At 35.0% G+C, this 22,322-nt stretch overlaps 2 protein-coding genes across 3 annotated transcripts; one reads left to right on the forward strand and one right to left on the reverse strand.

The window, feature by feature from the left end:
• The first annotated feature begins 1,790 nt into the window (after positions 1-1,790).
• On the forward strand, positions 1,791-15,660 carry LOC125874547 (uncharacterized). Of its 2 annotated transcripts, XM_049555448.1 has the most exons (13): positions 1,791-2,176; positions 3,216-3,323; positions 4,169-4,195; positions 6,092-6,182; positions 7,302-7,345; positions 8,630-8,728; positions 10,735-10,792; positions 10,884-10,936; positions 11,425-11,526; positions 12,375-12,440; positions 13,466-13,587; positions 14,245-14,416; positions 15,255-15,660. In XM_049555448.1, exons 1-13 carry the CDS (start codon positions 2,045-2,047, stop codon positions 15,315-15,317), a joined length of 1,137 nt encoding a protein of 378 aa, XP_049411405.1. In that variant the 5' UTR covers positions 1,791-2,044; the 3' UTR covers positions 15,318-15,660. The 2 variants fall into 2 exon arrangements, with proteins under 2 accessions (XP_049411405.1, XP_049411406.1); XM_049555449.1 differs by lacking the exon at positions 3,216-3,323 and having other exon boundaries at positions 1,794-2,176.
• Positions 15,661-16,153: 493 nt separating this feature from the next.
• LOC125874546 (11-beta-hydroxysteroid dehydrogenase B) lies at positions 16,154-19,536 on the reverse strand. The gene is made up of 6 exons (XM_049555447.1): positions 19,302-19,536; positions 18,592-18,784; positions 17,678-17,763; positions 17,376-17,507; positions 17,039-17,203; positions 16,154-16,689 (listed from the first exon to the last, which is right to left on the reverse strand). The coding sequence occupies exons 1-6, from the start codon at positions 19,485-19,487 to the stop codon at positions 16,297-16,299; spliced, it is 1,155 nt and encodes a 384-aa protein (XP_049411404.1). The 5' UTR covers positions 19,488-19,536; the 3' UTR covers positions 16,154-16,296.
• Between the last annotated feature and the right edge of the window lie 2,786 nt (positions 19,537-22,322).

Consider the following 22,322-nt stretch of genomic DNA (forward strand, 5'->3'; position numbering starts at 1 on the left):
TATTTTGTATATTCATATAGATATACCTGAATAAGGAAAGGATGAAATGAAGGGAAAAAGAGTGAAATTAGGGCTTTAAGTCATCTATGTGGAGGTGGGGTGTGTTTGGCGTGCACATGTGGAGTCCATGTGACATTTTAGCACACACATGGATGTTTTTGTTAAACAAAAGGGCAAGTGTTGTCCAATAGTTAGACGGGAAGGGCATTTTTAGCCGAAATATAGTTTAAGGGTATATTTAAGCTATCTTGAATAGTTTAAGGGTAATTTTGATTCTTTTCCTTAGTCGTCTATGCGAAGGTGGGGTTTGTTTGGCGTGCACATGTGGCATTCATGTGGCGTCCATGTGGGATTTAACACACACATGGATACTTCCGTTAACTAGAAGGGTAGGTGTGGCCCAATAGTTTGACGGGAAGGGTATTTTTGAACCGAAATATAGTTTAAGAGTATATTAAGCTATTTCAGATAGTTTGAGGGGTAGTTTTGACCCCTTTCCGTATCTTTTATTATGTAGGACTATTTTATTGTGCGTTTGGTTGAAGGTATTAGCCAATCTTAAAATTATTTATTTCAAAATAATTTATCTCTAAATAACTTATCTCAAAATAATTCATTTTAGAATAACTTATTTCTAACCAAATGATCCCTAAAAAGTGAGAATTGCTTAGCATGCGGTTTTATCAGATATACTTGTGCATTTTTTTTTTTGATTTTCCACCCTATGTTTGGAGCCCACATTAGAGCCTGAACTCAAACTCAAAATATCTGATTAAGGGGGAAACACTTTCACCTGTGCATCACAACATATGTTGGTGGGTCTACTTGTGCATTTATATCTTTTTACTCCATGTTTTTTTTTTTTGGAATTGTTTATACTAGACGCTTCATCATTCTTTAGTGGTAAAATGAAGTGTTTAATTTCGTCTCGGCCTTAAACGAAANTGTTTCATATTATATTATCAATTTTGAAGGGTGTGATTTTTTTTTTTTTTAATGTGAAAGGGGTGTGATTCCCTTATTTTTTAAATGTGAAAGGGGTGTGATTCCTCTTCTTTCTATGAATATGTGATTTCGAATGCAAAAGAGGCATAAGTCCTCTTTTTATTATGAATGTGTGATTTTCTTATTGTTAAATGTGAAAGGGGTGTGATTCCTCTATTTTAGTTAGATTTGCAAGGATTGTGATTCCTCTATTTTATTTAAACTTGCAAGGGTGTGATTCCCTTATTTTTTATTGTGAAAGATATGAGATTCTCTTATTTTATTTTAAATTTGCTAGTTAAATTTGTGACTAAGTTGAATAGTTATTTGCAAGAATAGTTGACTAAGTTGAATAGCTACGGCAAGTATGGAAAGAGCATTCTCCTCAATGAAGCTCATCAAAAATGATCTACGTAATAGCATTGGTGAAGAATTTTTGAATGAATGTTTAGTTTGTAAGATAGAGCGGAAGATATTTGAAAATGTAAATAATGATGCTATTATAGATTGTTTTCAAAAGATGAAGTGTCGTCGAGTACAATTGTAAACTGATGATATTTTTTGTGATAATGTAATTTTTATGTATTGCTCACTTAGTTATTGTTATTATAAATTTTTTGATCTTATCTTTAAAGCAATGGTGCACTCGTTTTCTTAAAATCCTGGATTCGCCTCTGTTGGTGGGTCTACTTGTGCATTTATATCTTTTTACTCCATGTTTTTTTTTTTGGAATTGTTTATACTAGACGCTTCATCATTCTTTAGTGGTAAAATGAAGTGTTTAATTTCGTCTCGGCCTTAAACGAAACACAACAAAGCCACCACAGATCTCTTGGCCGAGAAATAACAGAAGAAATCCCCTTTACAACTGTAGTAGCAAAATTAGGAGGGGAAAAAGTCTGCGTGTTTGATAGGGAAAAAGGAGCTTTCCACCTTTTCCTCGGTCTCTCCGTCGCATTTTCTATTTCTCAATTTTGTCTCTTCCATATTTTTTTTAGCTGTCCAAGTTGATTGGAGGAGGAATTTGAGTGGTTTTCTTCACCGATCTCTTCTCCAAGAAATGTCAGCTATTTCGAATTTTACGGCGTGCCGGCGTTTCCAAAATGGAGCTGCATTAACAAAAGACTCACCTGGGGTTGGTTTGATTACTAACAAGTTTCTGACGACCAAGATTTCTACGCCATTTCCGAAGGTAATTTTATGAAATTTAGGAGTCTTCATTTCCCTGGTTTCACCAAATTTGGACTAATGGGTAACCGGTATATTACTGCAACCATTACTCCTTCGTTACAAACGATGTTAACATTTAAAAAGTTTCAATTTTTATGTTTTTTGGTATCTTGCTTACGTGTTTTAGCATTATTAATGAACTAGTTGAGGTCTATATAAGCTAGTTGGTGTCTTTCTTTCCTTTTGTAGCATTATTAATGAACTATGTCCCAATTCTAAACTAGTTTAGGTCTATATATGTCTGCTCTATTCGGGCCAGTGGAAGAGCATTCATAGTAGTCTGATTATATGTAGGCTGGCTGTTTCTATTTGTACATAGGAATGCGAATGCTATGTTACCGTGGACTTTTCCTGGTTTTAGTGTGACATCATAGAATTTGGTGGCACTGGTTTCTTGCTTAAGCTGTTGGTCCATTTCAGAGTTATTTTACTATCTGTGCTATTCTGTAGTGTTGTATGATGTTTTGTAAAAGTGACTGGAATAGTCTCAAGACTGTCAAATAATGACATGTTTATTCTATTTCTCGAGCACATGTGTGAATTCGGTGACCCTGGTTTCTTGCTCATTATATTTCTCGATCATCTGCGTGAGTGAAAGCAGCTGCCCACTCCAGTCGTGCTATTCTTCTACATAGCATAGAAGCTTTAAGTGGAAATTTCTTTTACTTCCATATTAATGATTGAGGTCATTAAGTTCGATGGTTTCTATGCTCTAGTGATAATTTTCTCCTTTTGTTTTTAGTTTTTTTTTTACTTTCTCCATTTCAAACTAAGTGGTGTTTTTACCTTTTCATTTTGTTTCAAAATAAGTAAAAATACATCTTACTTTCTAGTAATGAGTAGTTTTCTTAAGGGGCGTGCCCAAGCTAAAAACACCACTTATTTTGAAATGGAGGGAGTAATAATTTAGGTGATTTGAAATTTTATAAGTGATTCGATTTAAAATAATGTGTGGCTTTACGTATTCTAAAGACTGTTGTGGTTCACTTTGCTCTTCTCAGGTGTCTCTTGTTCATTCAAAAAGGATGTTTAAAGGTTCAAATATAAGAATGACAATGGTAGACGAGAGACTTTCCAGCGGGAAGGTTGTTGTGCCATCTGAAGTGCTGGTAGTGGATCTGTGCTATATCTCTTATTATTAAGTACTTATTTTGGAAAAATTGGAGTTGACTTCTCTTATACTTTTGGTAAAATTGTTGGTCCATTAAATTTGTGACGCTTACATCAGCACTTCTTCCCCTCTCCAGAAGGATTGTACACAAACATTTGATTCCATAACGGTGCTAAATTTAGTTTACGTCATCAAATTTTTTTCTGTTTGAATACAACTTTTGAAAAAGTTAGTTGACATGATAAAAGAACCTTCACAAGGTACTTGAATATTAGAGAAAGTTTATCTTGGAAACTGAAGAAAGGAAGAGATAGGAAGGAAACAAGAGTGAATTTTCCCTTCTCTTGTTTGGTTGGTAGAGAAAGATTTGAGGATCATGGAGTATGGAAAGATCTTTTCCAAATTGGTGGCACAAAGTTATGTTATCTGTTTCTTCCTAACAATAGAAAGGAAGTGACGGCTTTTTCTCTAATTTTCTTTCGTTTTTTCTCTTCCTTTTCTCTGTTCCAAGCAAACAGTTAAGAAATGATATTCTCTTTTACTTTCAATTTACACTCTTGTTTTTCAGATGAAACAAAAATAATTACACTGTTTTAAGTTTTAATACTTCTATACAAAAGTTATTTATGATAGTTCAATGGATATCTAAAATCTGGAGGAAGGTAAATAATCAAAAAGTTAAAAGTAAAAATTAAGGAAGGTTTATCTGTTTTCTTTCACAAACTACGTAGTATTAAAGTAGTAATTGTTATTCGCTATAAATGTAATTACTGAAGAGTGTGACTACCAAGTTGTTTGATGTGCAACTGAATCTACTACTGATGAGATAATTTTTATATGCAGGCATATGAGCTCGTTCAAGGAGCAAAAGTAAGTTTTTTTTTTTTTTGAGTTGAAATGTAACTAATTTATGTTTGCTATGTTTTTCCTTTTTCTCTTCCCCCCCTCTTTATCTGTGTTCGAATTTGTATTTATTTTGAAGTATGCATGTGGGATGTATCTGTTCGGAAAGTATTTTACAGCTCAACAATAATCTAGTGGATATGGAGTGCAGTCCAGTCCTAGACCTATTTTATTTTTTAGATTTTTTGTCTTTGTTTTTCCTTTTCTTTTTCTTGTCCAATACGAACTATTCAGTGAATCAGATCTCCAGTCAGGAAAAGAAGCATTTCTTTTCATGAAAAACTCTTGTTCTAGTGCTGCTACCTCTGGTTGGTGGAATATATATCTAAAATTAGACACTTAGCTATTGCGCGTCGTACGCTTTTTGGTTACTGCTTTGTTAGTGAAAGGACACCTTAAATGGGTATGTTTCATGTCACACACAATAATTGTTTGAGTTCATCTGAGAAGCAACTATGTGGTATATGATTTTAGTCGCATGATTTTAATCTAATAAAAGTGAACCACTATATACATATTTCAATCAATCAATAACCTTAATTACAATCTAATTGAGGTCAACTTTGTGAGTCATCTTTATACGTCCCTCACTATTCTAGCACATTTCAATCTTCATTCCAAAGTATTGGTAAATAATTTGTCTTGTCTCACAGCACTGACTCTCATATCGGACAATAAGGCTCTTTTTTTTTCCATCCGTAATACTCGGGCACATCTTATTCCATGATATTAGTTATAGATTGTCTCCTAGGTCTAGTTAAGAGGTTCTCTAGATCCACTCTTATCTCTAATATGCGAGCTATTGCATAGGAGCGGGGTTTTTACCCTGTGCGCACCCAAAGGGTAGTAGCTGTGGGTTTCCCTTGTCATAAAAATAAAAAAGAAAAAACTCTTATCTCTATGCGGACTCCCATATCAGATTAATGCTACGATACTTGTACAAAGAGTGGACTAATTTGAGTGTGTCAGCAACAACAAAAGGCAACAACTAAGGTTTTATCTCAATTGGTTGGTATCACCTGTATGGATCCTTTTTTTCAATTGTCTTCTCCTCTTAGCGAAGTTCGCATTGATATGCATATTTCAAATTTTAAAGTTTTTGATGATGGGTACACTAGGAAAATGGGTTACTTTTGCATTTTGGTTGTGTTAAGTTCATTGTTGTTGTCATTGTAGCTCTTATTATGCTGTCATTATCATTATTGTTTATTATTCCTAAAGTAGTTGTTAATTCATCCTTGTCAAGCAATTTTCAAGTGTAAACTTGAAATAAAAGAAGCCCCCAAGGGCCTTGGTTCTTAGGCAAAGGTTGTACAACAAGGGATGTGGGATAGGCAATATCATAAAATTGAATCCTGTCCAGTGAACTAAGTATGGTGTTTAAGTAGACAGGGATCCCATTATCCATTGGGTTACGTAGATGAAAATATCAGAGTTAAGAAAATAAATTTATAAATTAACATACCAAATAGTTCAATGAATAACATATATTCCCCCGAGACATGACAATGGACCTCTCATTCAATTTTTAATCATCCTCCTCTTCTTTCTAGATATAACTTTAGGGAGACATCCCCTTTTTGCTGGATATCATCATAATTATGACTTCAGAAAAATATTTTCGTAGTCTTAAGTAACTAAGATTCATTATTTCAACAGATAAAGTCACTCAACTCTCTAGCTTATTTACATTTTCATAAGTTCTGTACATTCAATCATTTTTCAGTTTACAATCTATTAACTTCACTTATTCATTAATATGCTAAATAAACTAGTAGAATTGGTATTTTCTCAAGCACATTAAACGTTTTTTCTGCTGTTTAACACGTATATGCCATTGACAATGGGAAGTTGGATGTATAGGTAAAATGGAGTTATATTATGGAGGGATCGTTGCCCGAACCACCGACTGCTGTTCTCTTGCATGGTATTCTTGGCAGCAGGAAAAACTGGGGTAATGACTCATTTAAAGATTTGTAACATTTCGGCACAACACACAAATGTCTTGTGTATTCACTGAATTATCATGATTCTTTCGGAGTGCCTTGTTTCTCAAATTTCTTATCCTTGTTTCTCTGAGCATATATTAACATTGCACGTGCAGATTTGGGTCAAGTCTTCTTATGTAACTAGCAGTTGGAATTTTGCTTGAAATGAGAGTATTCCAACACCAGAATGTCTTAATGACATTATTATCATTTCCAAAACAGCAAGGAGTTGTAGAAACTGGAAACTAATTCATGTACCATCTAATTCCCTCAATTTTCCAAATGGCACGGAATAATTCTTTCCTTATCCATTCCGTACCTCTTTATGAAAATAAATTACCCATTCCATATTTCCATCTGCACAGAGTAATGTTCTATGTCCTTAGTTTTCCATCTTAATGCTCTAAATAGCACAATTGTTACACCTAGTAGCAGCTGATGCTGGTAGAGTTCAATTTGTTTCAATTTTATTAGTGATTACTGATTAGGACCATCTTAGCTAAACTTCAGAAACTCTTTCTTGGATAGGAAGAACTTGCTTTCATTTAGCAGAAAAATTAAGGGAGTGTTGTGGCAGAGATACTGGAAAGGACATTCCATATTTTTTTTTCTTTTCACCCGACCATGAACTAAGTTTCATGATGCATCATGCTTATTGCTCCCTGTGAATTCTCCTTTTATCTTCAAGTACAATGGGTTTACTCAAATTTGGTTCCCCCCTTTTTGTTTTGATATCTAACTGTGTTGCAAGTTCTTCTGCAAAGTGCTTCAGAATCCTGATAAAGAACCTGTAGTTTGAGGAAGTTCATATTACAATAAAATGTAAAACTATTTGCTTGTGGAAAAGAATGATTTAGAAATGTCTCTATTGCTGGAATGCAAGGGAAATTCCACATCTTGTGGCATAGAGGTTCTTATTTCCATAGAGAATTACTAGTTAATTGCCGACTTACTATTGTTTTAGATAGTTTTCTTTTAATTTCTATTATTGTTATTTTTCTTAATTCCTCCAATCTGCTTAAACAATTTTCCTTCTTCAAGTTTCTTATCGTCAACCTTTTTCCATGACAATCTCAAATTTTCAGGAAGCTTTGCTAGGAGATTGGCCCAAGAATTTCCGAAATGGCAGGTAGTAGAGATAAGCACTAATTCTTATCCCTTCTTATATACGCAGTATCTTAAAGAGTTTTGCATTATGATTAACTTGTCCCAATTGGACAGGGTGTGTGTTTTGCTGCATGTTGTTTACTGTTGGTTAATTCAACCCCATTTTCTTCTATATTTGATCTGTGAAGAATGAAGAGAAAGGAAGATTTGATCTGGAATTAGTACCCATGAGAGATTGTCTTTTTTATATTCATAAAACTCGGACACATTGAAAAGCCCAAGAAGATTCTTTAATATAACCATAGATTAGGCAGTTCCCAGGCTGCTCAATTAGTGGTCTATGAAAGGGAAGGAGGTTCTCAGGTTCAAATCTCTATGGAGGCAAAAAACACTATGGTGATTTGTTTCCATCAGTCTAAACCTTGGTTGACAGGGTTACCCATATCTGCGCTAGTAGAGATAGCAGGTACCCAGTGGAATAATTGAGGTGAGCGCAAGCTGGCCCGTACACCACCGTCATTAGAAAAAAACATAATCATAGATTATATAAAAACAGCACCTGAGTGTTTTTGTTGAACAGTGGACAAGTGACCTCCTCTTCTTTGTTTTTCAATTCTTTCCTATATTGAGCTGCTTACATTTTATTACTAATATGATACGTCCTAAAAAAAAATTCTTTTTGGTTGTTGGAAGACAAATATAAGCACAAATTCAATTCCAAACTTCATAAAAGTCATTAATTAACATCCTATAGAAACTCTTTTGGGAACAATTAGTTTGGAGCATAATTATGTTGGGGCAACTTTTGTTGTAGGGGTGCTGTATTGTATGTGTCTAAGCATCAAGTCCTTGCCTGAAAACAGTGCTCTCTTTCATTGATTTATTTGAACAAAAAGCTAATATTAAAACAAATAGTGAAAGCTTTAGAAATTAAAACAAAAACATATGAAGCTCCCAATTTTTTTGGGGTTCTGATGTGCTTTGTCACCCTCCTGAGAGATGCAACTGGAAACAGATTGTGATGTATTGAACTGTTCTATGTGAGCTTGTTTGAGTTATCCTGAATATTTTTCATTAACTCTTGGAAGCTACTATTAATTGCGGTCACATCATCTTGAACCTATCTTTTCTCCTCTGTGGGGTTGTCATCTTGAATTCATTTGCTTTTGACGCTTTTCGCCAGTTGTAGTCCTCAAACTCACGTTCTTCTTTAACTGATTGTTGATATCTTATGGTTAACTTGTTTTGATATGATATTAGGGTGATTTGTTGCAGACAGTCTTACGGTAGATTTACTTTTCTGCAGTTTCTCCTGGTGGACTTGCGGTGCCATGGTGATTCAGCATCTCTCAAGAAGAGAGGCACACATACAGTTGCATCAGCTGCTCTTGATGTCCTAAAGCTGGTATAGTTTCTTGACCATGACCTGTTGCACTCTGCACGTACTGTATTTTCTTGAGTGCCATTTATATGGCATCCGTATCACTAAGCTTTTTGTGGGGCAGGCATGGAAATTTTTTACAGACATTAGCAGTCAGTCCTTGACTGTGCTTCTATTTGATTCGTTGAAGTTTGGAAGAGCATGACCAATTGCATTATTCTCAAAAATCAGAATACGTTATATATTTTTCTTTTGATATTGATAAAAATAGTCTTTCTGCAAGTAGATATGGGTCTTGCATGCACACTGGTGCATGTTTACATGTGTCGTGGAAACATTAGCTATTGTCATGTCATCCTAGAGGCCTCTATGATTGATGTTGTTCCTTCCGTTATTGTTGAACTTTTTTGCCCTCATAGTTGACTTGGAATTCTAATTCTTTCAGTTACTTCATCCCTTTTTTTTGTGGGATCAATTCTCTACTTTGTCAAGTAGACAACATTCATTATTATTGGGTTCTCCCATTACTTTCCCAACTGCTTTCAAATTTTCAAAGAGGGGACTAGCTTCATCTTCAAACCCATGAAAGTGAAGCTTTCTTCACCCATCTAAAGGCATCACATCTACTGGTGGTTTTACAATGACTTGCATGGCTTTTTCATCGTCATTACAATGCGGTAATGAAGTGTCAACCGTAGTGTTGACTGAATGAATCTTTGTTGATCATCGAATGATGTTCTGATTCCCATGAATTTTCACTACATGTGTTGTTTGGACTGAATCACAAGATTTTTGAGTGTTAGTAACCTCTGTGCTCCCCTTGGCATGATTGGTCTAGGCAATTGACCTGTGCAACCTAGGTGAGAGGCCAAGATATGCGCATCATGTGATTATTTCCACATCAGCTAGCACCTCACCATTTCTTTTTGATAAGGTAAATAATTTTATCAATATTGGGAAATCCCCGCATACAAGAAGTATATCAAGAGGCAGAGAAACCTACACTAAAATATGGTTCTCTACAAAAGTCACCCACTCATCTAAACAAACAAGAACCTATTTGTGCAACAAAAGAAACTAGAGACAAGAAGCTGCTCTTCACATGTACAAAATCACCCCAACCCCTTCGAGAGCTCTCCTATCCCTCTCCCTCTCCCTCTCCCTCCGCACAACTCATATACGTCTCTGATAAATGTCCTGGCCAACTATCTTTTGGCCCATTTGTAATTTGCTCTAAGATGCTGCATTTTATATGCAGGATTATATCTTTGACGTGATAAGGCTAGTTTAATTTGAATCAAATATGGGTCCCGCGGACCTGTCCAAGATGTCCACTCTATGTGCTCGACATATGTGGCCCTTCCCTCTGTGTTTGTGTTACATTGTCGGTGACTTACAGTTTCCTGTGATCATCTTTTTTTCACCCATGATATAGATTCAACCTGAATCAATTTTGTTTACCCTCTTATGCTAAGAAACAAAAAAAGGGCTTGGCATACCAACTATTAGTCGAGGCACTTATAAAAGAATACTTCAATTGAGGCACTTGCAGACTGCAGTACTTGATCACCGTATTTATGAATAATCGGGGAGGATTTCCAATTGATTTTATAACTTATACTTATTGAAACTATTAAGTATCTTTGGATGCAAGAGCAAGCACACTTGCTTGTCCTTTTTCTTATTTGTCCGTTTTCTTTTACCAACTTATGCTAATGGTTGATTCCATATCACTGAATCATTGGCCAACGTTATCCATGGAAACCTATAGTCCTATACACTCTCAATATTTGTAAAAGAAAAAAGCTTACGTGCTGGTAAAATTTTACTTTATCCTGCAATACAGGGGCAATAGATGTGATGATATAACATTTCAGTTCAGTGGTGTGTCACTTATGATTCTCTTGTTTTTCTGATTTTGGGTTGGGTCAAATGGTTCCCCATTTTGCCTCTTCACTTCTTGCCTGAGATGTTAACACTATTATGGTAACACATTGCTTGGGCTCAATCTTTGTTTTTTCTTTGTCTAGCTTGGCCAGCTCAGACTGACTCCCCGAGTTGTAGTTGGTCACAGCTTTGGAGGAAAAGGTAACTTTTAGCTTATTACAGTGGAAAGCTACTTGGTGAAATCAATTGATATTTTGTTGTTCAGACATTGATCTTTCTTATTACTATGCAGTTGCATTGAGCATGGTTGAGCAGGTTCCAAAGCCCCTTGCACGGCCAGTTAGAGTAAGTATTTTGTATGAAGACTATAAAAGATGCTTGCAGTAATATCAAACACAGTTTTGGATATAGATTGGAACTTGTGAGTGGTTAAAGCAATGTTAAGAACTCAGTTAAGGCAGTATATACCATTTGCTTCACAGTTCTCTCATTTTAAATTGGTGATATCGGTAATTGGTCTTTACGCATAAGTATCCCGTAATAAAATTCTACAAGCATACCTGAGGTAATATCAAACACTGTTTCACTATAGCTTAAACTCGTGAGTGGTTAAAACTTAAAAGTAATGTTAAAAACTCAGTAAGGCAATATACCATTTGCCTTCCAGTTCTCTCATTTACATATGATGATTTTGGTAATTGGTTTTCAGGGATGATAATTTTCTTTTCTGATGCACTTTCTTTGGTCTTGCAATCTATTTTGCCATCCTTTGTTTTATTTTTTTTCTTTCCACTCCAAATTCTTAGAAGTAATTCAAACTAATTGGGTCATAGGTCTGGGTTCTAGATGCTACTCCAGGAGAGGTTCGAGCTGGTGCAGATGGAGATGATCATCCAGCTGAATTGATATCATTTCTGAGTAAATTACCAAAAGAGGTGAGTCCTTCTGGTGATTTCAGTTTGTATAAAAATGTCTCCATGTATATTGCTTTACATGAACCTTAACAAACTTTATTCTCTCTTATTGTCAACTCTCCATGATATCTTTAGTGTGTCAATATAGATACTTGTTCCTTTTAGGACTTTTGAGAAGAAATTGGGGTGGGATGTACAGTGGGCCTCTTAGTATGTTCATTCTCTGATGTGTATAGTTTAAAAGAGCAAAATAGGATTGCATTCTGGAGATAGAATGCGTCATGTTTTTATTTTTTTGTGTGTACTTCTGGAGTCATAGGACATCACTTGTATAAATATTTGATCAAAATTGTGGATGGCTGCTCCTACATATAGAGTTGAGATTTTCTTAATTCTTGTAAACAATAGCTATCTCCCTCTTTGGTAATAAATGTTTCACCTGTCCAAAAAGAATTCGCGAGAACTACTTTAGGTTTAAGGTATGATTGATATTTAATGTAATATGCTTACAACGACAAAGTAGTTTTTGGTGGGAAAAGCTTGTCCATTAGTTTGGAAGTAGAAGGTGAATGTGTCACTGTGTCAGAGCAATGGAGAACAAGCCTTTATCCTTCATATTTTACGTTGCTTCTTGACTAATTCTTCTGTTCTTGCATGTTGATATTGTTTGGCACTACTCTTGGTTTATAACTTGAAATAGCTTACAGTGTTGTTTTGAAACTTTATTAGCCTAGGCTAGACAATTCACTCACTCAAATGTTGTTTATCCTTCTCATCTCTCTCTCGTTCTCTCTTTGTTTTTTTACTGATATATTCACATAATTTGTATTGACATCAATTCTTCTTATGAATAATATTTTTCAAGGAAGGTCTCTTCAAAACGAGATATTGTGGAGGCTCTTATACAAGAAGGTTTTTCCAGGGATGTTGCACAGGTATCCCCTGGCCTCGTATATTTTTCTTTCTAGGAATTCTGAAAGGTTTAACACTAAAACTTCAACTTTGCAAACTTAAATTGCTGTATAAGCTAAGGCATTTTTTCTGCATCTAGTGAGGCACTGAGCTTGATATTGGGTAACTGAGGAATGAGATCTCTGAAGTTCGTTAGAAACATTATGAATGTACTTCTTTAAGTTGTTGTAATGTGTTCCACTCTTATCAGTGCATGGAGAGTGAGCCAGTATATATCTCTTGACTACTGTGAAAGAAAAAGAGAACGATGATTTAGTAGGCCTACCAGATGATAAGTTGTCCAAAACAAAAACGGAAAAGAACCGTACCACAATAGTGACACTCCCCAGTCTCTCTTAGTATATTGTAATGGACCTATAGCCTTAGTATGAAAGGCAGGAGAATACCCTATCTCAAATGCCTCTGACATGTCTACCTGGGTCCTGAAAAGATATATGTGATATGCCCACTGGAAACAATTGCCATATTTGGGGAGAAACTTCTAATTTTACAATATCTTAAGCCCCATAGTCAAGTCTAACCAATATAAGTCCTTTATAGTAGCAATCAATCTCTTCCACCTTTCCTTTCTAAAGAGAGGTTATAGAAAAACATTGGTAGTCTTGTTTTTCCATACGATTTATTGGAAATGATGTTCTTGAATTTTGTTGGACAGAATAAGAGACACAATATTTCACTCTCCACCATTCAAAATTTAAACTGTCTTTACTCAAGGCTGGATTCAGAATTTAGAGCCCACGGGTTCAGAATTCTTGTGCGCCTATTATTCCTGTAATGTAGCATGTAATTGTTTGTAAAATAAATTTAGTAAAGGAGTATATCATGCAGTATATCTGACTAAAAGTTCATCTATAAAGGCCATCATTCCATCGAACATTGTTCATTACCATATTTCTAACTGTTAATTTGCTTGTGCATGAGACACGAGTTGGCCCAGTTCTCATTTTTTTCCAACTGACATCTGACGTTTCCTTTGTAAATTTTGCAGTGGGTGGTAACTAACCTTCGTCAAACCAACACTGCTGGTTCATCTCCTTCACCTTTGTCATGGGTGTTTGATCTCAAGGGTATTGCTGACATGTATCAATCATATGAAGAAACAAATCTGTGGTAGGTTGCTCATATCAGTTTGAAGTAGCGGATTTTTGTATGATCATTCTTTTGGCTTCTTGTTCATTCCTTAACTGTTACAAGTGTGTACCAGTTTCCCAATACTGGCGTAGTCTGGACATGTACTAATAGTGGTTCAACAAATCACAAACATGCACACCCTCTTTATCTTGTTGCTATAAATAAATCAAAAGATTTAAGAAGAAAACATGGAAATGTTGACAAGTTGCAGGATATTTGTTGACAAGATTAACTTTCAACATTAATATAAGAATAGCAAGACGATCAGGAATTTTTCTTCTACAGGCAATGTACTGGGGGACTGGTCGCTCAGCTCAATACCTAGCACAGCTATAGAAAAAAAAACTAAAAGGAAAGTGGAATATCTGATATTATTGGAACCTATAAAGTATTACGTATTGACATGCTAAGAAAAAATGTGCACTGTAATAACTTATTTTATTCATATGATAATGAATGTGTGGCTTTTGCAAGGACTAAATTGAAGTTGGTTATTAAATACTTAAATTGTAGGTGAGTGTATCAATGGTTTATTTCATATCTTTTTTGTGTTTTGTCACCAAGCTTCTGGTGGATCAAATCCATGGTTCATTCCCCAAAAAAGGAGGAAATACTAATTGCAAGATCTTCTTGCAGGAAAATTGTGGAAGATGTTCCTCGGGGCGTGCATGTTAACTTTTTGAAAGCAGAAAGAAGTCTGCATAGATGGGCCCTTGAGGATATTAGAAGAATCCATGTTGCTGAGGAACAGGCTGTAGAGGAAGGAGGTGGAGTCGAAATGCATGTCCTCGAAGATGCAGGTCATTGGGTAGGTTGCTTCTTTCATACACATTTCTTTCTTCTGTATATATATATTTTGTAAGTTCTCAAGATGCAAAGTGTTTATTTTAAAATGTGCATCAGAGTTGGAAGCTGGTAATTTATCATTCTTCCTCCCTTTCAAATTATGTACTGTAGTTTGACTACGATTGGAGTTTAAGAAAGAAAGAAGAGATAAGTGGTTTAAACACACCTAAACTATACCTTTTTTTTGAGTTTCATACCCAAACTATTGAAAGTNAAGAAAGAAAGATAAAGACTTTTGGAACTTGTGTCTTGAACATATCATGATGTTTCTCTGGCTATAAAAGCATGTCATTTAGGGTAAAATGAAAAGTTAAAAGTTTAAACTGTCTCCAAATATAGAAATGTGTCATTCTTCTTTGTATGGACTAATAAGGAAATAATGCCACATAAAGTGGAATGGAGGGGGTACCTAGGTTGACTCGAGTTCTTAATATACCCGATGAATTGTGTCTCGGGGACTGATTGCCTCATCATTCCTTCTAGTGTTGGACTATCTACCCTCTTCTCCCAAACTGATGATACAAAGAATAGCTAACCTGGTTGAATCTGAAAAAAACTACTTTTCAGTGTTATCTGTAGTTATTATTAGATAACGTTATTAATATTGATATCATAGTCTACATCTTTTGCTTCCCATTATACGTCTTTGAACTATGTCAAGCAAAGCTTCTAGGAAGACAATTATAATTCTGACAGACAACAATGAACTTAGGGTACGTTTTATTTGCTGTTTACATAAATTGCACAATTATGCATCACTTGATCCTTATCCTAATGACAAGTATGTATCATTTTTCCAGGTACATGCTGATAACCCAGATGGGCTATTCAAGATCCTTTCATTTTCCTTCCAAGGATTTTAGGCTCAAGGAATTCTGGCATTGGTCATATGACCTGGAATATCGGTTGTGAACCCCTTGCAACCTATAGATTGCAGAAAGATCCAATTTTTTTTGTAGTATAGTGTATATCATCTCATTCATTGTGATTTGCTTGTTCTAGAATGTGATGTGCAGAAATTAGATTGGTGAGGCTATTTCACCTTCAAAGCTGAGTACACGATACAGAATTGTGCAAAGAACTTCTTTACCAGTTCTGTCCTGTTGGGTCATTAAACACCAGCTTTACTGGGTATATTTCCCCTCTAAATGTAAAGAGAATTTATCCTCTTCAAATGAATATGATTCTACCAATTCATACATCAAATGGCAATCTGGAAACTAGGCACCACCAGTACCTATTGCAAATCATTTGCCTGACTTGGATATAGGGGCATCTAGTAGCTGTTTCCTCTGAAGGGGTGAAAGACTAATCGAACCATCTAATAGCTGGCACCCTCTGAAGTTTCCCTCAAGATAAATGGAGCTTGCGTGTGAGTTCTATCAGGTAAAGCAAATAATTAGAGGCCTTGAGGGTGCAACACCCTGACCTATTTTCAAACTTTAAATAGGTAGGATGGTGTCGCTGCACATATCCTTGAACAAAGTAAAAACTCGGGGGTTCCAACAAGCTACTGCTACAGCCTACAATCATTGCTTTTCATTGAAATATATTATGTGAATGAAATAATTACCTGTGCATATTTATTGAAATCAGAATCACTCATGAATGTGATTGAAGTGATAGAACTCTTTGGCTTTTAAAGAATAGAGAAATAAACTTCCCAATTTTTTTCCCATCGAAAAACCAAACCCAAGCATTCTTAAACAAGCCAAGTACAACTTTTTATTGTGCCGAATGTTTGTTGTATCTTGTGAACTCTTACAATGATATCCACAGAATCTTAACTAAAGAAAAAACATAACCACGCTAAAATTAAAGTAATTACTCGACCTACTACCTTCAATCCTGCTGAACTGGAACAGGCCCCATACGTCTCCGAGGAGAAGCAGATGGATGCTGAGGAGAGGATGAACCAGAAACAGGCTGTCTCCGAGGAGATGACGACTCAGAGGAAGGCTGTCGTGGAGGAGAGAATGTCTCAGGAATAGGCTGCATCCGAGGAGGAGAGGATGACTCGAGAAGAGGCCTTCCGGTGCCAATGAGGGAAGTTTTCCGGGCACTTTGGTTTGAAAGTAACAGCCGAAACGTCCATTGGAGAACATTTGGTGTGAATACTCTATAGAGAAGGAAAATGTCGTACCAACTCGGATATTTCACGTATGGATCTCCTCGGCATGCCCCTGATACAATCAACTTTGCAAAGTCCTCCACTGAACTTCCAGATGCATGAACCTTGAATGAAAATGCAAGTAACAACTTTAATTGCACGGAGATAAAATATTACCAAGAGTTCCAACAAAACCAGAAATTAAAGGTTACTGGAATCCATGATAAATGAGAAAGACAAATGTAGGCAATCTTGCCGGATTCTTAGTATTAACCCTCTGTACAGTTAAGTTCTCAGTTCAATCATGTTCCTATCAGTTCATTCTAATTTAATACTTAGGACCAACTACAAGAAATTGTGCAACAATGGTCAATACAGCCGGTTAAACTTCAATATCAATATCTTCATTCTGTCAATACTAGTACACAATCTTGGGCAAGTAACACAATTTTTGCTCAGAATAGAGAGACTTACTTCTCTTTCTTCCTTCCACTGCATCTCAGCACCTTCCTCTAGCATGAATCTTCCACCTGTCATTTCAGTCCCAATCCATCCGTGTGTCGCTATTGTGACCCCTACGTCACCGTTCAGCTCGAATCTCAAGGTCTCATAAAAATTTACAAGTGCTGCTTTCGCTGCCTATATTATAAGACGGCACACATATTATCATCTCTCGAAGGAAAAATACAACAAAAGAACCACTTGGGGACAAATGAAATAGGGGGCTGACGAAGAAATATTGAGTAATTCAATTCTCAAACTGGACGAATTCCATGTAAAGGAATAGATAGCAACGGTCAGAATTACTAACTGCATATAAGCTCATCCTTGGCAAGGGCAACCAACTCTCTACTGAAGCGTTCACTATGACTCGGCCTCTGCTTTGTCGCAGGTAAGGTAGTGCAACATAGGTAGGATACACATTTCCCCAAAAATTGATATCCTGAAATGGACAATATTCAGACATTTACAAATTTGAAAGGTTTTGGGAGTAAAATGCAAGTGTTGTACCCCTGCAACAAGATACTTAGAGAAAAATCATTCTACCAATACATTAGCGTCAAAGCTAAATATGAATAATTGTGGATGATCCTGAGTAAAAGCTCCACATACCATCAAAATGGGGAAGACATTTGTATCTGTGGCTTCTTCTAGGTAGAAGGTATGACCCAAACTTGCTGTATTTACAAGATGATCCACTGAAAATAGGGAAATGAACGGAGATTGTCGTCAGAATAAAATTCAGACAACCTTTTGGTTACTAGGTATTATTCTCCGAGATTTAAACATACCAAGCTATACACGCTACTATATCCATCCCAATTTAAGTCTTATTTTGCTTTATAAATATCAATTGACCAATGCAATCAGAAACAAATTCATCCGTCTCTAGAACATAACTTGGAGTCTGAAACTACATAACAAGTTATGTAAGTTGCAACTTTTTGTTTCTTCAAAATAGTTGTAACATTTTGTTGTGTTTCCTAGACAAATAGTTGTATTTGCTTAATGAGAAATGAAATAGGACGTAATATCTCTAGATAGAAGTAGTACTCAGTAACATCAATGTCACTGTAAAACTCGATGCTAGAAAGTTCAAGAAAACATTCTTAACTAGAATGGACAACTACCTTGCCAAATGGGACTTAAGTTATCTCTGCTTTAAAAAAATGACTGTTTGATGAAACTTACCTATGCTATAGTCTGTTCAAACTAAATCATGAAAAGGAAATAACAGAGAATATCATTTCACTAACAGTGAGAGGTTTGACTAAAGCATATGTAGGTACTCGGGCCACATTATATATATTCTTGGTATTTTTGATTACTCAAAAGGTTACATTTTCACATTTTGGTTTGACACATTGCAAGCGGAAAGCTTACGCTTGGTTGGTTGAATTCCTCAAAATCCCAGTGTCCACACTGCTTTCTCATTTCAATGAGAGAAGGTGTGTTAAACTTCATACTTAACACTATTTACAACATAAAATTGGAGATACAACAAGTGGATCCAGCAAATTGCTTACCACGCCCGTATAAGTTTACGGTCTCAGTGATGAATCTCCTACAATCAGCTTCCTTTACAACATCTGCAGCTGTGATGAGAACACTTTTTGCACCTAATGCCCTGGCATTCTCGCTAATTCCCCAGAGTCTGGTTTCTCTTCGTGCAACCAGAACTAGATGAGCTTTCTTCTTTGCATATTCATATGCAATTTGCTAATATAACAGAGTAAAACCAAGTATTTGTCACTTGTTCAATACTGTTCATGCACAAGAAGAATAGAAAAATAGCAAGTTTGGGCTTCTTTAATTTCAATTACTATATTCGTTTTTGTAACTCCAAAAACTCAAATTCCACAAATAACTTAACAATACTTGCATCCATTGCATGCTAGGAATTTTTACTCAGAGAAAGAACTGAGTGTTGCCCAAAATATAAGAAACCAATTTTTCATCGAAATCGAGTAAATCAAAAATTGAATCAGCATAGTTAATACCATAATAACAAATACAGACATTCAATTTTAAAGTTCCAAAAACTGATCCATACCAATTATTTGGGGTTTTTGAGATTTTCACTCACAAAATTCTAAGTTTTTTCCGAGTAAAAATGCATGCCCAAACACAACTTCAAGGTACAAAAACTCAAACTTTCAATTTTCAAATTTCAACTTCAAAATCTATGGCCAAATCGGAGCTGAGTCTAATTAAGCTATAGGTCATTTTTTTTTACCTCTCCAATACCAGAAGAAGCTCCAGTGATGATGACGATTTTGTCCTCCATGTCTTCACCAAAGAAAGAGTTGTACATCCTCTCACAAGTGTTGATGAAATACAAAGCAGGCCATGAAAAGGCTAACATAACCAAACTTGCTGGTGGCACCACAAAATTCAGCACTGAATTCACCAAATCCATCATTTTTTTTTATGATCAGTTCAACAAGAAGATGAGAAAAAAAATGAGAAGACGAGAACAGAGGGCTGTTATAATTTGTTGTTGATTTTTGGGGATATGTGTAGAGTAGATAGAGTTGAGCATTAACAACAACATGCATGAAGTTGAACACGTGCTTTAAGGATTTGGTGACGAATGGAAGGGACTTGTTTTTGGAAGTTAATGCATGAGATCACAACAGTCATTATCTGTTTTGAGTTATATCTTCTCACTTCAAACTGCTAGCTGGAAAAGCCCGTACTTTTTTTTAATTTCTTTTTTGCTCAAATATTATATCTGCATTAATAAATTTGTTTGATATATTTATATTTCAAAGCATAATCAATAAAATAAAATTTTAAGTAAAAAAAAGAGTTAAAAATGCCTCTTATATAAAAAACCACAAGGCAAAAGGAAATTAGCAAAGACCTAAATTTAGTTAAAGTTATTATCCTGAACATAAGTTTAGTGATATTGCGTTTCAAATATAAGTTTAGTGATATTGCGTTTCAAATATAAGTTTAGTAATACAAATTATACTCAAGACAAGAAATTATGTCCAAAACACAAGTTATGTTCAAGATATAAGTGAATAACGCATGTTATATACCTAAACATAAAAGAAATTAAGCTTAAGGCACAAGTTATGCCCAAACAGAAGTTTAGTGGCCTAAGTTATGTTAAATTTAGTAACACAAATTATACAACAAAACATAGGTCAATGTCCAAGGCATAGCTTCAGTAATAAAAAATATGTTTTAAGACAAAAGTTCTCTAAAATGCTCACCCTCCAAATAATTTTTTTTTGCTTGAGGCAAAACATTTCCTAAAAGATTTTGCTTGAGAAATTAGTTGTGACCAATGAATTTAGGTCATAATAATTAAAAGTACTTTATCTTATAAATTTTTATGAAATAAACAATAAAAACAAAAATTAAATATCATAAATTTAAAAAGCAAAAATTAAATAACACTCTAAAATAAGGACTTCCAAGCAAAAACTTGATTCTGGGACGATCCGAATATGTGGGTCAACTGATTTTTGGCAAAAATTTAATAGTATTACATAAATAATTTTATTTAAAGATTCAACTAATCTTTTGTTGGCGTATTAATAAGAGCAATTATCACATATATTAAACATAAAATCATATTTGTATGTTATAACTATAGTTTGCATAATTGTGCTCCATAGCAAATTTTATGTTTGCTATGAAGCTTTTGATTCGTATAATTTACTAGATACATCCAATTTTATACAAATTGTTCAGTTTTGTATAATTCATTTATACATTGTAATTTGTATAATAAGATCTGTATTTGTATAATTATAAGTGTATCGGACGAAAATATATGTATTTGTATTTTTATATACACTGTTCTCTAGCTTTATACAAACACAAACACATTTTATACCAAAATGTATAAAATGGCTAATTATTTACCAAAAATGGCTAATTGTATACCGAATCAGATGACAAAAAAATGAGATGTTTGCTGTGAATTACAAATAAAATAAATTGTGGCTATAACATTTAATTTGAATTAATAGTTTGCTATTTCATACAATTTTCCTTATTAATAACATAGTTAGAGCCGTCAAAATGGACTTAACCCATAAGATCGATCCAACCAAATCCGTTATTAGGGTAAGGTTGAGATATGATTTTTCAAGCCATTTAAAACTAGGGCTTATAAGCCCAACCCATATAAGTCCTTGGGCTTTGATGCTTGATCGGGGATCAACCCATGGGCCAAGACTTTTTATTTAAAGGTAACTTAATGAAATTTCACTAGTGTATGAACTAATTACTTAGATGCACACAATATTATAATAGTACGAATCTTATCAGATTTTGGTGTGTCCAGATACATGAACTCAAAATTAGGTGTAATTTGTTCTAGATACACTCTATCCAAGTGGATTTACATGTATGTAGGATACCTTAATAAATCCCGATTCCCAAGCCCTCGCTTTCTTCCCATCTCAACTTGTCATTCTCTTATCTCGCTTGCATATCTGGAATGCATCACACCAAATACATGTATCTCGTGTATCTAGTATCCTAGATACGTACTAATCACACTAGATTTTTTGTTAGTGTTATTGAAACAACACCATTGTTTGACATATTTGATTTGAAAAAAAGAAAGAAGGGCAAGCCCGCCCCAGCCCACGACCCTTATAGAGTTGGGTTGAGTTTAACATTTTAAGACCCTTCCAAATGAAGGACAGTCCTATCCTAACCCATCAAATTTCTAGACCCGCGAGACTTAGGCCGGGTGGGACTGGACCGATCCTTTTCGATAACTCTAAACATAGTGAAGCACAGTTCCACTATAACCAAGGTGCATTTCTACGTTACTCTTTTGTATAAAGGAATGTGTCAAGTCATATTCAGGCCAATAAATTTCATAATAAATTTTGCATGGCGTAACAAGTCAAATTCAAAACCATATGATAAGTCAATTAAAACATAAATAACATATTTCAATCAATAAAGTATATTATCTGCAGACCTGAATTGATTATTCTGAAATCAATAATTAATAAAATTGGAGTCATCGATGAAGTTTAAGTGCAAATCAGTTCAAATAACCATGGTGCCTCTTTCTGCAACTGTTATTGTATATTTTACAGTGGAAGTGCTAGACAACTGTTCATCGATATGCCTGCTTCTGACCGACTGCATTTTTAAATTTTATTTCTGTGAAGCAGAAATTCAAATATGGAAAAAGAAGGCAAAATATCTTGTTTTATTTTATCCAAAAGAGGGGGGAAATAATACCTATGGCTAACCGTTTTTTTAGGTATTCCCA

The sequence above is a fragment of the Solanum stenotomum genome, chromosome 8, assembly GCF_019186545.1.
Source record: "Solanum stenotomum isolate F172 chromosome 8, ASM1918654v1, whole genome shotgun sequence".
Lineage (NCBI taxonomy): Eukaryota > Viridiplantae > Streptophyta > Magnoliopsida > Solanales > Solanaceae > Solanum > Solanum stenotomum.

What these genes read in the sequence shown, in the direction of transcription:
- LOC125874546 (XM_049555447.1), bottom strand. Translation starts at nt 19,487, where the DNA reads ATGATGGATTTGGTGAATTCAGTGCTGAATTTTGTGGTGCCACCAGCA. An exon ending in CGTAAACTTATACGGGCGTG is followed by an intron (nt 17,764 to 18,591) that starts GTAAGCAATTTG and finishes CCCTATTTTCAG; the next exon opens with TGGATCATCTTGTAAATACA. An exon ending in AGTGGAAGGAAGAAAGAGAA is followed by an intron (nt 16,690 to 17,038) that starts GTAAGTCTCTCT and finishes TTTTCATTCAAG; the next exon opens with GTTCATGCATCTGGAAGTTC.
- LOC125874547 (XM_049555448.1), top strand. Translation starts at nt 2,045, where the DNA reads ATGTCAGCTATTTCGAATTTTACGGCGTGCCGGCGTTTCCAAAATGGA. An exon ending in TGAGTAAATTACCAAAAGAG is followed by an intron (nt 11,527 to 12,374) that starts GTGAGTCCTTCT and finishes TTTTCAAGGAAG; the next exon opens with GTCTCTTCAAAACGAGATAT. An exon ending in TTTCCAGGGATGTTGCACAG is followed by an intron (nt 12,441 to 13,465) that starts GTATCCCCTGGC and finishes TAAATTTTGCAG; the next exon opens with TGGGTGGTAACTAACCTTCG.